Source organism: Manihot esculenta, chromosome 4 (genome assembly GCF_001659605.2).
Source record: "Manihot esculenta cultivar AM560-2 chromosome 4, M.esculenta_v8, whole genome shotgun sequence".
In the NCBI taxonomy this organism is placed as follows: Eukaryota; Viridiplantae; Streptophyta; class Magnoliopsida; order Malpighiales; family Euphorbiaceae; genus Manihot; species Manihot esculenta.
In genome coordinates this window covers 28,399,115-28,413,887 of record NC_035164.2, presented here as the reverse complement: position 1 = coordinate 28,413,887, position 14,773 = coordinate 28,399,115, and the positions used below count along the sequence as shown (strand labels likewise).

Here is a 14,773-nt window from a genome sequence, read left to right as displayed (position 1 = left end):
GAAACAAGTAACACTATAATAAAAAAATGGTTAAACATCACTGGCAGAAAAAAGGAAAAGGGATAAAAGGGAAGGAAGATCTTCTTCTCCATCCAAGCTCACACAAAACAATTAGACGTCACTAGCAGACAAAAAAAAAAGAAATAAAAGGGAAGGAAAATCTTTTTCATCCAAGCTCACACCACCACTATAAACTCTATTTTTTAGATTTTAAACATCAGTTATTATCTGAAAATTAAATATAAATAAGTACTAATAATTTCACATTACCTCAATTTAAAATCCGATAAAATTTTTTATTTTTGTTTTTTCTCACTCTCAATCTATGGATGAATATAGTTTATCGTTAGTATTGTATTCCCATCATTTTGCTTTTTCTTCTATTTTACTAAAATTAAAAAAACTATACATGCAGGGGAAGCCAGCATTCCCATTTGCCTTAAATTTGTGCCATCTCTTGCTGATTTGGACAATCTAATGATCATTATATCATTATGAATTATGGCACTAGTGCAGCGGGAAAATTTTGAGTTCTCGTCTGGTCAACTTGGTTCACACAGTAACCAGAAAGAATGGCTGATGCATGATACCATGGCCAGTTGGGCTACAATATGCAAACCTTACGGCCTGTGGCTAGCGGCTACATCCAATGAAATAATAATCTAATGAAATAATTAGAGTGCTCCTGGAGGCGGTTGCCAAATGCAAGTCGACTCTGGCAGAAATGCAGTCCACAAAGTGACACCTAAATTAAATGCGTAATGACAGTTGATTCTTTCCTTGCTGGAACTAAACGTGCTTCCAAGCAGCCAAAAACATGTGGGTCAGAGTTCTTGCCCCTCATCAAAGACGAATTTTATAGTACAACCATTGTGGTTGTATTACAGCCATTGATTATGGTAAGCACCATATACGTCCCACCACAACCAATAATTAATATGCAACCATTGGATATACACAGTTGTATGGTATAATTTTTCCTCATCAAAGGGCATGGATTTGTCAAATACTCTTGACCCCTCCTACCTAAAAGGTGCATATGGGATAATGAAATTTCTATTTTCAACGTACCTCAAAGAAAAATATGAGATATGAACGTCAAAGCTCAATAAATAGAAGCGCCTATGATGAATTGGACCTGAAATTGAAGTCATCTGCAACAGTTGATAGTCCGCAAAACACATTGATACATTCAGAGAAAAATAAAAAAATATTACAGCTTCACCAGCTTTTATTCTGCATATAAACTGACTCAGTCCTACTTCTGCAAAGAGCACAAAGAAACCACCAAGTGCCCAGGCAACACAGTGACTTCCATAATTTCAAAACAGTGCAAGGGATTCCCTACTATCAATAATCAGTGAACAATCATTAAATCTTTCTCACCACTAAGCCATAAAAGAATAACAATAGGTACTAATCTCCCTGCTTATTCTGCCCTAGACTGGCCAGCTCGGGAAGACAAGATAATGCCAACAATGAGTCCATACAATGCCAACGCTTCAGCAAAAATGAGGATAAGAATCATTCCAACAAAAAGTTTAGGCTGTTGGGCATTAGCTCTGCAAAATGGGAAAAATAAATAAATAAATAAGACCGCAAAAAATGTAGAAGTTTTGCTTAGGCAAATGCCCTGAAACATGATCAGATGTTCCATGAAGGCATTCTCACACTCTTCAAAAAGGAAAAACATTAGAAATAAAAAAATTTCGCAGTACAAAAAACATTACAAGTCTAAACAATGTACACAGCCATATATTATCCCTTCACTAATTTAACGACACTAAATGCTTGGCACAACTACAAAATCTCTTTCAGATTATATTAATAATTACTCCTGAATTAAACATGAAAGTATCGCTCCAGTAAATAATCTTCTTGTTTCTTTGTTTCCAGCCATTTTATTTCCCCTTGTTAAGTTATTATATGTAGGGAAACTTAAATTAAACCATAAAAAAAGTGTACCTAGTCATGTATTAAGAGAAACATTAAGAGATTCTATATAATCTACAACTTCTTGCACACCAAGAAAATGAGTATAGACTACAAACAATCCAAAGGATGAAAGCATCCATCTAGTACAAACAATCCAAAGGATGAAAGATCCATCTATATAATTAAAAATGGGTAAATTTTACATAAAAGCTCTTCTATGTTCTAAACAAAATTGATCTTTTGAGGCAATTAAACTACATTATGCAGGATCTTCTACTAGGGATTTAGGTCTACCTATATTGGAAATAAATTTAGGAAGTTTACAGCGGATGTAGTATCCCTATTTAGTGTTGGTTCAGTGTTTTCTTATTATAAGATTTGTAATCCTCATACTAATAAGGTTAATTATTATACCATAAAAATATCTATGTCATTTAGTATGTTAGAAGAGTTAATTATTATTGACATTGACATTCTAAGCATTCTAAATGAACCTCACCACCATTCCTTCTATAAGAGATAAACTCACATTGCAGATATATTTTCTTACTTCTACATAAAACTCTTAATTCTCAAGGATCTTTCTCCACAACTACAACTTTTGATTAGCTCCATCACTAGTTTTATGTACTAAGACAATATCAATTGCAAATAACATGCACAATGGAATATCAAACGACCCCCTTAAATATTGGATCCACCTCACATGTTTTATGAAGGGTCCTGCATATATGTAAGTGCAAAAGAACACTACGCTATTGTATGCATAAAAGACAGAAGATATTACCGGACACCAGCATCACCAACAATTCCAATGGCCATTCCAGCAGAAAGCCCAGCAAGGCCACAAGCAAGACCAGATGAGAGATGTGCATACCCATCAAACAGGTAATATGACTTGGCCTTAGGGTTAATTCCGGTACTGATAATAACTGCAATAATCAACCCATATATACCCAACACACCAGCCATAACAACTGGTACAATTGACTTCATTACGAGTTCAGGCCTCATCACTCCCATTGATGCCACACCAACACCACTCTTAGCTGTTCCATATGCTGCTCCCATACCTGAACACCCAATTGACTTAAACTCTAAAGTTCACATTAAAGAGACTGGAACTTCTAGTATTTTGCCATTTTAAAGAACTTGAGTACAATGTTTCAAGCAAATGGTGAATTGAGGTTGTGAAGTCCATCTCTAGTCCAATAGAATAAAACTAATCACAAGCAAAAAAAAAAAAAAACTTTGTGCATTTTGAATCTAAATGATATGCGTCTCTCGTCTTCCATAAGTAATCGAGAGAAACAATCAATGGATCCCAAAGTAAGCAAACTTATACAATGCACAAAAACAAAGATCTCTGATAATACTAATAAGCAATATAACCAAGGATCTACAGCAACATCAATAACACTCACAATCGATGACAGGACCTGGAATTAAGATTAAGAATTTCAATCATAAACAAGATGAGATCGCGTAGGCATATAATTGCATCAGATCGATCTAACAATCAGAAACCTAAACTTCATATTCCATCAGATACTTCGAAACCAAACCTATGAAAGTTAAAACTAACAGAATCACAAGTGCGATCTAAAACTATAAATATGTCATTCAAAAACGAGAGAGAGATGAATAAACAAAGGTAAATTATAGAGTTATGGTTACAGGAGAAGACGAGAGCGGCAGCGGCGCCGAGGAAGCCAAAGAAAGGAGCAGTTTCATCGCCGCTGAAACCAGAAGTCATGGTCGATTAACGGATCTAAAAACGATGTTGTTCGGTTCTGGGATCGCAGAGAGAATCTGAAGTTTCGATCGCCGTAGTACTACTTTTTGGTCGTGAAAAAGGAGCTCGTCGAAACAGAATGGTTGCGTTACTTTTATAAAATCTCTCAGCCCACTCAATGGGTTTGGATTGGGCTTTCAGAAATGGGCTTGGGCTTTCATAAATGGGCTTGGGCTTTCTATTTTGAAATCCTTTCGACATAGACGATGTTTTCATTAATATTTCGTTTAGTATAATTTATTTTATAAAAAAAATAAATTTAAATAAATTTTTATAAAATAATGAATAAGTCATTTCATTTGAAAATAAAAATTTTATAAATTAAAAAAAATTATTCTAAATAAAAAATTTGAAGGAGAGACTATCTAGGAGTTCATTAATACTCTACTTATTTTTCTATTTACTTTTTATTATTAGTTTTTAAGTTTTTTGAGCACGAATTAAAGAGAATAATACACATTTTAAATTTTAATAAAAATAAAGATAAAAAATTATATTATTCTTTAATTAAAATACCTATATAAAGAATCTGAACCTAACTAATTATTTATTTATTGAATGATAAGAAAATATTTAATAAAATATTAAAATTATATAAAACGATACTTATTTAAAATAAAATAAATCTTAAAAACAGTAAATAAAAAACAGAGTATAACTTTCAAAACACTGGAATCGACTCATAATGATAATCGACATATAGTTACTAATTCATATAAAAGATAAATGGGAAGGAATGATTTATTGGTTGTTGAAATTAAATTTCAGAGAAAAGTATGAAAAGATATCCAATAATTTTATCGGTTTTTTATTTTAAAATATTTTATTAATTTTTATTTATAATTTAATTTTATATTAAAATAATATTTCATAGTATTATACCATTTATAAATAATGATAATTTCTAGATTTTAAATTAATATAAAATTTATATTATAATATGTTACTGTGATATAAAATTGAATCACAGATTTTAAAGTGTACTAATTAATATATATTTTTACACAAACTTTCTACTTAGCGATGACAATATTTATGCGTTAAATTGTATCTTCATTTAATTATGCATTTTAATTGCATTATATTTCTAATTAAGTTCTTTTATTTTCTTTTATATATGCTAATTAAGTTAATTTTGTATAATAATTATATTATCCTCTAGATTATATTTGTAAGACGCTTGAACCGTTTACAGAATAGTTGAGTTAAAAAAAAGTCATATGCTATGTATTTATTTTTGTGGATTTAGGTTAGTCTTTCTATTACTAGTTGTCGATTAGGGGAGAGCATAAATCAGTTTGAACTGAAAAATTAAATCGAATCGATCAATTTTGATTTAATGATTCGATTAATCAGAATATTCAGTTTGGTTCGATTACTATTTTTCAGTCTATTCGGTTTTCGGTTTGATTCGGTTTAAACGTGTTAAATAACCGACAAATTCAATAATCGATTTTATATATACTTTTATTATGTAAAACACTGATTTTATACGCATTCTTAAATTTTATATGGATTTATATGGATTTTTTAAATATTATCATTATGTATTCAGACAATATTTATTGGTAAATTTATGTGAAATATTTATTAAATTATTCTACTGAAATTAAAAGTAAAAATTTTAAAAAAATTATAGATTTCGATTTGAAGTAACCGAACCGAACCGAACTGATTTTTATTGGTTCGATTCAGTTCAGTTATATTTTTATAATCCAATTTTTTAGTTTTTAATATTTTTACAATTCAATTTTCGATTTTTTCAGTTCGGTTCGGTTCAAAACTGAACCGACCGATTGCTCAGCCCTATTGTCGATTAACTGAATAAAAATATATTATATTGCAATATAAATTTTAAATAGAGAAACTATAAAATCTCCCTTATTTTATGAGGTTATAAGTATATGAAAAACAATCATAATATTTTAATATTCATTCATTTCATTCTAACTTAGTTTATGAAATTTTTACAACTGCCCTTAAAAGGTGTTTATTAGTGCAATTTTGATGTTAGATTTTATTCTATAAAAGAATTCTATTTGCACACATTCGAATATAAATTTAGCTTTAGGTGTCTTTTTATTGATCAACATATAAGGTTCGTAATTAAGATAATTTAGACCTTTGGGATTTTAATTAGGTTTGAATATAAAGATTTTATTTTTATTATAAACACCTCTAAATTAGTTTTTTTTTTTTTTAAAAAAAAAAACTCAAACCTTGTAACAATTAATTCAATTGGAGTAGAATTAAAAAATTTTTCCAAAATTCTTCATGGTATCAAAATCTTCCTATCGATGTTGGCCTCCCGTAAATATTTCACGCTCCAATGTAATCCTGAGCGTGAGGGAGATGTTAAATCCCACATCGGCTTGAGATAGGGGTAATGTGCCCCTTATAAGAGTTTTTGGCACTTCTCCCCCTTAAGCTAATTTTTGGGGTGAGTCAAACCTTATCCAAATTTAACATATCTTAAAACCTATTGGCAGTCTTAGCCATAACTTATCTCATTAATAAAAAATATTTTGTCAATATGGATGTTACATTTGAAGATACTGAATCTTATTTCAGTATTACCCCATCATCTCTTTAGGGGGATGATAATGAGAGAGAAGAGAAGACTACTATTGTGCAATCTACTCAGTATCATAAATCTTCCTCTTCTTTATCTGGTGAGTTGATCAAATAAAATGAGTTAGGTCTTGCACAAAACACTATTTCTAATTTTTCTCTTTCATGATTCTTTATCTCCATCCTATAAAATTTTGCCTTGTCTATTTTCTCTGTGTCTATACACAGGATTGGAAGGAAGCTCTCAAAGATTCTAATTGAAAGAGAACAATGATTGATGAAATGAAAGACTTGGCTAAAAATAAAACCTGGTAGTTGGTGTCTCTTCTACCTGGAAAAAAACTAATTGATTGCAAATGGTTGTTCACTGTGAAACACAAAGCAGATGGATCAATAGAACGATTCAAGGCCATACTAGTTGTCAAGGGATACATTCAAACTTATGAAGTGGATTACTAAAAGACATTTACCCTTGTTGCCAAAAATGAATTCAATAAGAGTTTTGCTATCTTGTGCTACCAATCTTCACTGGGAACTACAATAATTTGATGTGAAAAATGTATTCCTCCACCGAGGCTTAGAGGAAGAAGTGTATATGGAAATCCATTTTGGATTTGCTGATGAAAAAAATACAAGAAATATTGTGCAGGGTAAAGAAGGCTTTTTATAGGTTGAAATAGTTATACAGAGCTTGGTTTGATCGATTCAACAGAGCTATAATTTCCTTCTGCTATCAACAGAGCAATATTGACCATACTCTATTTATCAGACATTACAAGGGTAAAATCACTCTTCTTATAGTCTATATTGATGATATAGTAATGATAAGGGATGACATTGAATAGATGACTCGGCTGAAAAAGCTTTTGGCTAAAGAGTTGGAAACTAAAGATCTAGAAAAACTTCAATATTTCTTGGGAATCGAGATTTCTCAAATCAAAGAAGGGAATCTTTATTTCTTAGAGAAAATACATTCTAGATTTTTTGGAAGAAACCAATATATTAGACTGCAAACCAACATAAACTCTCATTAAGAGCAATCATAAACTACAAGCAGAGATTGATGAATCAGTGGATATTAGCAAATATCAGAGGTTAGTAGGCATACTGATTTATCTTTTACATACTCGACCAAACATAACATATGCAGTCAGTTTAGTTAGTTAGTTTATGCATGATTCCTATGAGCCTCACATGCAAGCTGTTTTCGCATTTTACCATACTTGAAGTCTGCTCTAGAAAATATCTTCTATTCTCTAAACACAGTTATATCCACATACACGCATTCACAAATGTAGATTAGGTTGGATCCCTTAATGATAGGAGGTCGACTAGTGGTTAGTGCACACTTGTAGGAGGAAACCTTATCACTTAGAGAAGCAAGAAGCAAAGTATTATTACTCGATTAAGTGATGACTGCTCTTTTTTAGAGCAGACTAATTTATCTTTCACATACTTAACCAAACATAGCATATGCAGTCAGTTAGTTTATACATGATTTCTATAAGCCTCACATGCAAGCTGCTTTTCGCATTTTGCGATACTTGAAGTCTGCTCTAGAAAAGATCTTTTATTCTCTAAATACAGTCGTATCCACATACACGCATTCACATATATAGATTAGGTTGGATCCCTTGATGATAGGAGGTCGACTAGTGGTTAGTGCACACTTGTAGGAGAAAGCCTTATCACTTGGAGAAGCAAGAAGTAAGAAGCAAAGTGTTGTTGCTTGATTAAGTACTGAAGCGGAATATAAAGTGATGGAACAAGGTATTCGTGAACTCCTATAGTTGTATAGATTGTTGAAGGAATTAAAACTGTTGGAGAGGGATAAACTACTCTTGTACTATGACAACAAAGCTGCCATCAGTATAGCTCATAATCCAGTTCAACATGACTGAACAAAGCATATAAAAATTGATAGATACTTCATTAAAGAGAAGTTAATAAATAGTATATTGAGATTAGATGATGTGACTTTCGATAAATAGCTAGCCGATGTGTTTACCAAAGAGCTCAACAACAAGACCTATCACACCTTAATTTGCAAGTTGGGCATGTGTGATCTCTGTGCACTAACTTGAGGGGAGTGTTGACCAACATAGAAGGTTCATAATTAGAAGAATTCAGATATTTTGAATCTTAATTAGGCTTGATTATAAGGATTTTATTTTTATTATAAATATTCCTAAATTGAGTTGATTCTTTGTGTACAAATACTTAAATCCTATAAAAATCAATTCAATTGGAATAGAATTAAAAATTCATCCTAAAATTCTTCACTATTATAAAATTTTAATTCTATTTCTTGGGATTTATTTGACTTTGGTCTTATTTTATTTAATCAAGTACAAATCAAATTATAGCTTAATCAATAAAGACTATTTCAGATGTACTAATCTTGTTATAAATTTTGTTTTATTTGCATTCTTGACTATTTTAGGCATTGATTTAAGAATTAGTCTCTTCATTAGGTCTATAATATGTTATATTTAAACATTTATCAGTGTTATTTTATTTACCCAATACCGTTCAATATTTAAACTCAAACTTGAAATTGACATATGCAAAAAAAAAAATAAAAGAAAAATGAAAAACATATGAACATTAAACTTTTTGCACAATTTGTTTTCAAAAAGGTTAGTATACACATTTCTTACACTTTTTTTATTTGCTTTTTTACTTTTTTACTTTAAGATACCTTCCCCTTCTAGACCTTTCTCTTTATTAAAAATAAGAAAAACAATTATTTTAATTCATATTCAATATAAAAATGACTAAAATCATAAAATGACATGCTTTCCTAACCTAATCTTCCATAAACTATTCATCACTTTAAACACCTAAACTTTTTCCTTTGTTTTCTTCTTTTCTATGACTCCGTTGCTGGATCATTGGCAGAATTTGAAAGAAAGAAAGAAAGAAAGAAAGCATGACTTAGGTTTTTCATGTTTTTACTCTTTTAACATTTATATGGTTAGAATCAAGAGGTTGTATAAAATCAAGAGTTAGGATTCACTTTACCTTTTTAATTTTTCATATTTATACTTTAACCTACTAAACTCTTAAGCATACTTCAATTTGGTTTTTAAGCTTCTAATTTTATAGATTACCTTATTTAACTTATGCCTTTTTAAATTTAGGAGTCCACATGTTATACAGCTAAGCACATGTAAGCATCTCGAACTGCACGTCAGATAACCCTAAATACCTCTCGATAGTTACTTACACCAATTTATTTTTCACTCTAGTCGTTTCATTTTAAATTATAAAAAATTATTTATTTGAACACGATATGAATTACTTACTAGAATTAGAAGTTTTAGAATGTTACGATATTATTTTTATATTAACATTAAGTATATTGATCAAATTTTTTCTAGACAAATTTAGAAGGATGAATGCATGCTTATACACTGTTTGTTGAAATTAATATATTAAATATTTAAACTAAAATTATAATAGAATAGATAAATTTATAAAAATGGTAATAACTAATCCCTAATTGATAATATCATTAATTACTTGTAAAAAGAGTACGAAATTAACACATATAATTGACTATATTCTCAATTTTTTTATTATTTGCATTATAATTTTATAAAATAATAAAATCATGCTTTTAATTTTTTAACTTATTAAAAGAGAATGAGGAAATCAAGAAAATTAGAAAACATTCAATGAAAAATAAGATTTCTTTTTAATTTTTTTACTAACTTCAGTTTATTAAACACATTAATAAAAATTATAATTCATCAATCACTTAAACTTGTACAAATAATTGCCTAAGTCAGATGGGTGATTTTTTTCTTTTGATTTTAGTTTTCTTTTTTATTTCTTTTGCGGGTCCATAGAAATCAAGGGTGAAAGTTTATTTTCTAAGTCTAGATGTTGTTAAGGATTAACAATTTTATCTTCTAATTATTGGGAAGATTTTAGATGGTATAACATTTGCATCTTGAGACTACACGGCTTACACTCCCATAATGACAACTAAGAGATTTTTTTTGTCATTGTCAGATTTGATTTATATGGTTGTTTCTCAATTATTCCTCTCCTGTCTTAACCCTACAATATCTCAGATATTATAAAGTTTATTAGAGTATATTGGATCGGTTTAAAACTGTTATAGGTTATAGAAAATAAATATTGATAGATGGATCAGTTGCTTAATCTTATGATTGTATAATTATAGATTTGATTTTTCTTCCTGTTTAGATATCGTCTCTCGTGTATAAATAGGTTGTAATCTCTATTGTAAAATACAACAACAATAAATATTATCTTTCTACATGGTATCGGAGCCTCATTAAAGATTTAAATTTTTTTGAAGACTTAGGGCTCTTGTTCTTTTGTGTTATTCATCTAGGGTAATATTTGTCTCTCAATGTCCACCTAAAGTCGCCTTGCAGCCCCTTGTCAGATTTGTGGTTCTTTTGCTGTTTGGGTATTGGGTGTGTAACGACCCGAAAATCGGACCGCTACCGGCGCTAGGATCCAGGTCGACTTAAGGTCGCCGGGACCCGTAGCAAGCCAAACATACATCCTGCGAACCTGATTAATCCCATACATGATCAACAACATACATAAAAATTTAAAACTTTTCTTTCACTCATAAGCCAAACTCAACCTGTGCATGCACTGAACATACTCATAATCATAATCATGACCCCTCTGTGGGATCTCATCAATGCCCCAATGGGCGATACATCATAAGATGAGTTGGCTTACATGAACATTATAAAACATCCAAGATCATGTATTAAAAGGGATACCTCATACATAATGTCAAGCACAATCTCTAAACCTCAATATCATTACATGACTGAAACTGTACTTTTACATAACATTAATACTTTTATCATGTCCACACTATCTATTACATTCACATGACTTCATTACTCTTGTAAACCTCCTGGTCTACCCTGTACCTGCAATCCTGGGGAAAATGGGAGAGGGGTGAGCTACTAGAGCCCAGTGAGCAGAATATTAAAGCATTTAAAACATATGTTAACATGAAATGCATCACGTCACAGCTAATCACATCAAGGATGAACTTGTCACCATCAGCCCTCTACATGGTCCAACTGTGCCAGAACGTAGAATGGGTCCTGGTCTTTCCCTTACATAACATAACATAACATGGTCCAACTGTGCCAGAACGTAGAATGGGTCCTGGTCTTTCCCTTACATAACATAACATAACATGGTCCAACTGTGCCAGAACGTAGAATGGGTCCTGGTCTTTCCCTTACATAACATAACATAACATGGTCCAACTGTGCCAGAACATAGAATGGGTCCTGGTCTTTCCCTTACATGGTGCCAGCGAACGTAGAATGGGTCCCACTGGTCTTACATTCCGTACCGTACATATCACATCATCACATCATAGATCGAGGGCTATGGATCATTCAACATTCATCCACATCAACATTAAAATGTGCAATGCAACATATTCGTGGATTCTAATACAAACAACCTAAAACATCACATGGCATTCATGATGCATGAACGTGCTCAAAACTGTACAATTGATTTACTTGAAACATATAGGTTTATTCCACTCACCTCTGGATAGCTCTGACCAGACACTGGGGCAACAGACTCACTGCTGGGGTCCTCGGTTCCTCGGGTCCGAACCTACACAGGTGGACTCAAATGAGGGACCAAACATACATGAACATAACTCTAAACTATTCCCCAAAAACCCCCTAAAACATCATGGAATAATCATAGAAAAACATGCAAGAAAGGGCTGGACAGGGCACTTTCGGCGGCAGGTTCGGCGGCCGAAAGTCCCTCCAGAGCCGAAAGTCAGGCAGGTTCGGCGGCACCTTCGGCGGCCGAAACTCCCAGACAGAGACGAAAGTCTCCTTTCGGGGGCAAGCTTCGGCAGCCGAAGGCTGCCTCCGCAAGCACGTTCGGCGGCCGAAAGTTCCTTCGGCTGCCGATCCTAGTTTCTCCCAGAATAGCAGAAACTCAGCTCCCCTATGCATTTATGCCTCCAAAACTATCCAAACATGCATAAACCTATTCTACAACACTCATACACAAGCATACAAGTTCCTAGGGGCAACAACTAACTAAAACCCCATCTATAACACATCCAACATACATTTGCAAGCCACATTGTTCCAAAATCACATTAAAAACCCATAAGTTCAACATAAGCTACACATGCATTTTCTACCCCAAGAACTTGCATAAAACTTGTTTAAAACATAATGTAAACTAGAGATCGACTCTTACCTCTTGAAGATCGAGGGTGGAGGCGATCTAACTTGGAATTGGAAGAGATTTGAGTTCTTGAACCTCAAAGCTCCCAAAACTTGCTCAAAACTCGGAAATCTTCAAAACAAGATGAAAACTAGTGAAAAACTTGAAAGATCTGAAGGAAAAGACTCAAGATCGGTGAGGGGTTGCGGAGAACTCACCTTGGCCGGAAATGGGGAAAAAGCCCGCCCGTTTTCGGCTAAGGGACCCTTTTATAGTGGCTGGCCAGGCCATATTCGGGGGCCGAACGTGCCTCCGCATGCATGCCATGTTCGGCGGCCGAACTTGAGGTTCGGCGGCCGAACTTGAGGTTCGGCGGCCGAACCTGGACTTTCCTCACTTATGCTTTCGGGGGCCTAAAGGCGCTCCCGAAGGTATACATGTTGGGCGGTCGGACTTGAGGTTCGGCGGCCGAACCTGAGTTTTCCTCCAAGATTATTTTTATGCAAAAACTCATTTCCATTTTACTTAAAACCATGAAATACCTTACAACATTTTATGAAAACATGATTCTACCCTACTAGAGGCTTTCGACATCCGAGATTCCACCGGACGGTAGGAATTCCGATACCGGAGTCTAGTCGGGTATTACAGGGTGGAGGCATTTTTTGATATTGTTAATTTGGGTTATCCATAGTAACATTTGGAGGCTTAGGACTCTATTCATTTGGCTTGTTCTTTTGAGTTACCAAGAAAGGGTAACATTTGGAGGGTAACGTTTAAAACTTAGAACTCTGTTCATTTGGGTTACCAATAAAGGGTAACGTTTAGACATTTAGGGCTCTGTTCATTTGAGTTACAATAAAGGGTAACGTTTGGAGACTTAGGGCTTCGTTCACTTTGGTTATCCATAAATGATAACATTTGGAGACTTAGAACTCTGTTCATTTGGGTTACTCGTAAAGGGTAATATTTGGAAACTTAGGACTCTGTTCATCGGAATTACCCACATAACATTTGGAGATTTAGAGCTCTGTTCATTTGGATTACCCATAAAGGGTAATATTTGTAGATTTAGGGGTCTCGGGGTTATCTATAAAGGGTAACATTTGGAGATTTAGGGCTCTGTTCATTTGGGTTACTCATAAAGGGTAACATTTGGAGATATCCGGCTTCATTCAGTACGGTTCATCAGATACTACTGTTCACGAGTTACTGTTCAAGGGTTATATTCTTCTGATCTTTTATTTATTTTAATTATTTTGGGTTTGTTATCCTTATGGCTGAAATTGATTATATATGTAACAAGTTGGACATGATTAACATTTATACTCCAACTTGAGGGGAGTGTTATAGGTTATAGGAAATAAATATGTTAACATAGGAAGTAAATATTGATAAATGGATTAGTTACTTAATTTTAGGATTGTATAATCATATACTTGATTTCCATATATAAAAAGGTTATAATTTTTATTGTGAAATACAACAACAACAAATATTATCTTTGTACAAAAGTTTTGATCAATTGTGTATTGAGTGTGCATTTTGGATTGTAGGTATTGGTTATACGTTTTGAATTGTATATTCCGCATTGAAAATGTGGTTGGATTAATTTATTTTTTTAGACTCTTGGGATTGGACCAATGAACTTTATATTGAACTTTGTATTGTATTGATCTCTTTGACAGTAAAAATTTTATTATACTTTTATTATTAAAAAATTATTATAGTTTTTATTTTAATAATAAATAAAACATTAAAAATACATTTATAAAAATTCAGTAACCACCATATAAAAATGTTTAAATAATAAAATAAATATATATATTAACAACGATCTCATGATAAAAAATTATGTAAAAAGTTTTTATTATCTAAAATTATATGTAATATAATATAATTGATAAATATTATTTTTTTTTCCTGACTGCATAATTTACTAGCTAACTCAATTCTTTTTGAGAGAATTGAATAGATAAAAGTTAGATAAAAAGTTATTTAAATATTAAAAATTTTTAAAATTAAATTTTCTTTAATATAATTAAATTTGATGTAAATTTATTATTTTAAAATTAAAAATTCTGAATATTAGTTGAATTTTTTATTTTCTTTCACAATTATTTTTTATTTATAGGTGATAAGTTGCATATTTAATTAATATATAAAATAAAGTATATTAATAAATTAAATATTTTGTTTTGTGAAAAAATTTTTTTTCTTATATTATTTTACATATTAAGAGATAAAATAAAA

At 32.0% G+C, this 14,773-nt stretch overlaps 1 protein-coding gene across 1 annotated transcript; it reads right to left on the bottom strand.

The window, feature by feature from the left end:
* Positions 1–1,125: 1,125 nt before the first annotated feature.
* LOC110613977 (V-type proton ATPase subunit c4) lies at positions 1,126–3,806 on the bottom strand. Its single transcript, XM_021755420.2, has 3 exons — positions 3,613–3,806; positions 2,723–3,008; positions 1,126–1,562 (listed from the first exon to the last, which is right to left on the bottom strand). Exons 1-3 carry the CDS (start codon positions 3,689–3,691, stop codon positions 1,430–1,432), a joined length of 498 nt encoding a protein of 165 aa, XP_021611112.1. The 5' UTR covers positions 3,692–3,806; the 3' UTR covers positions 1,126–1,429.
* Positions 3,807–14,773: the final 10,967 nt, after the last annotated feature.

What these genes read in the sequence shown, in the direction of transcription:
- LOC110613977 (XM_021755420.2), bottom strand. Translation starts at nt 3,691, where the DNA reads ATGACTTCTGGTTTCAGCGGCGATGAAACTGCTCCTTTCTTTGGCTTC. An exon ending in TGCCGCTCTCGTCTTCTCCT is followed by an intron (nt 3,009 to 3,612) that starts GTAACCATAACT and finishes TTGGGTGTTCAG; the next exon opens with GTATGGGAGCAGCATATGGA. An exon ending in GTTGGTGATGCTGGTGTCCG is followed by an intron (nt 1,563 to 2,722) that starts GTAATATCTTCT and finishes CCCATTTTGCAG; the next exon opens with AGCTAATGCCCAACAGCCTA.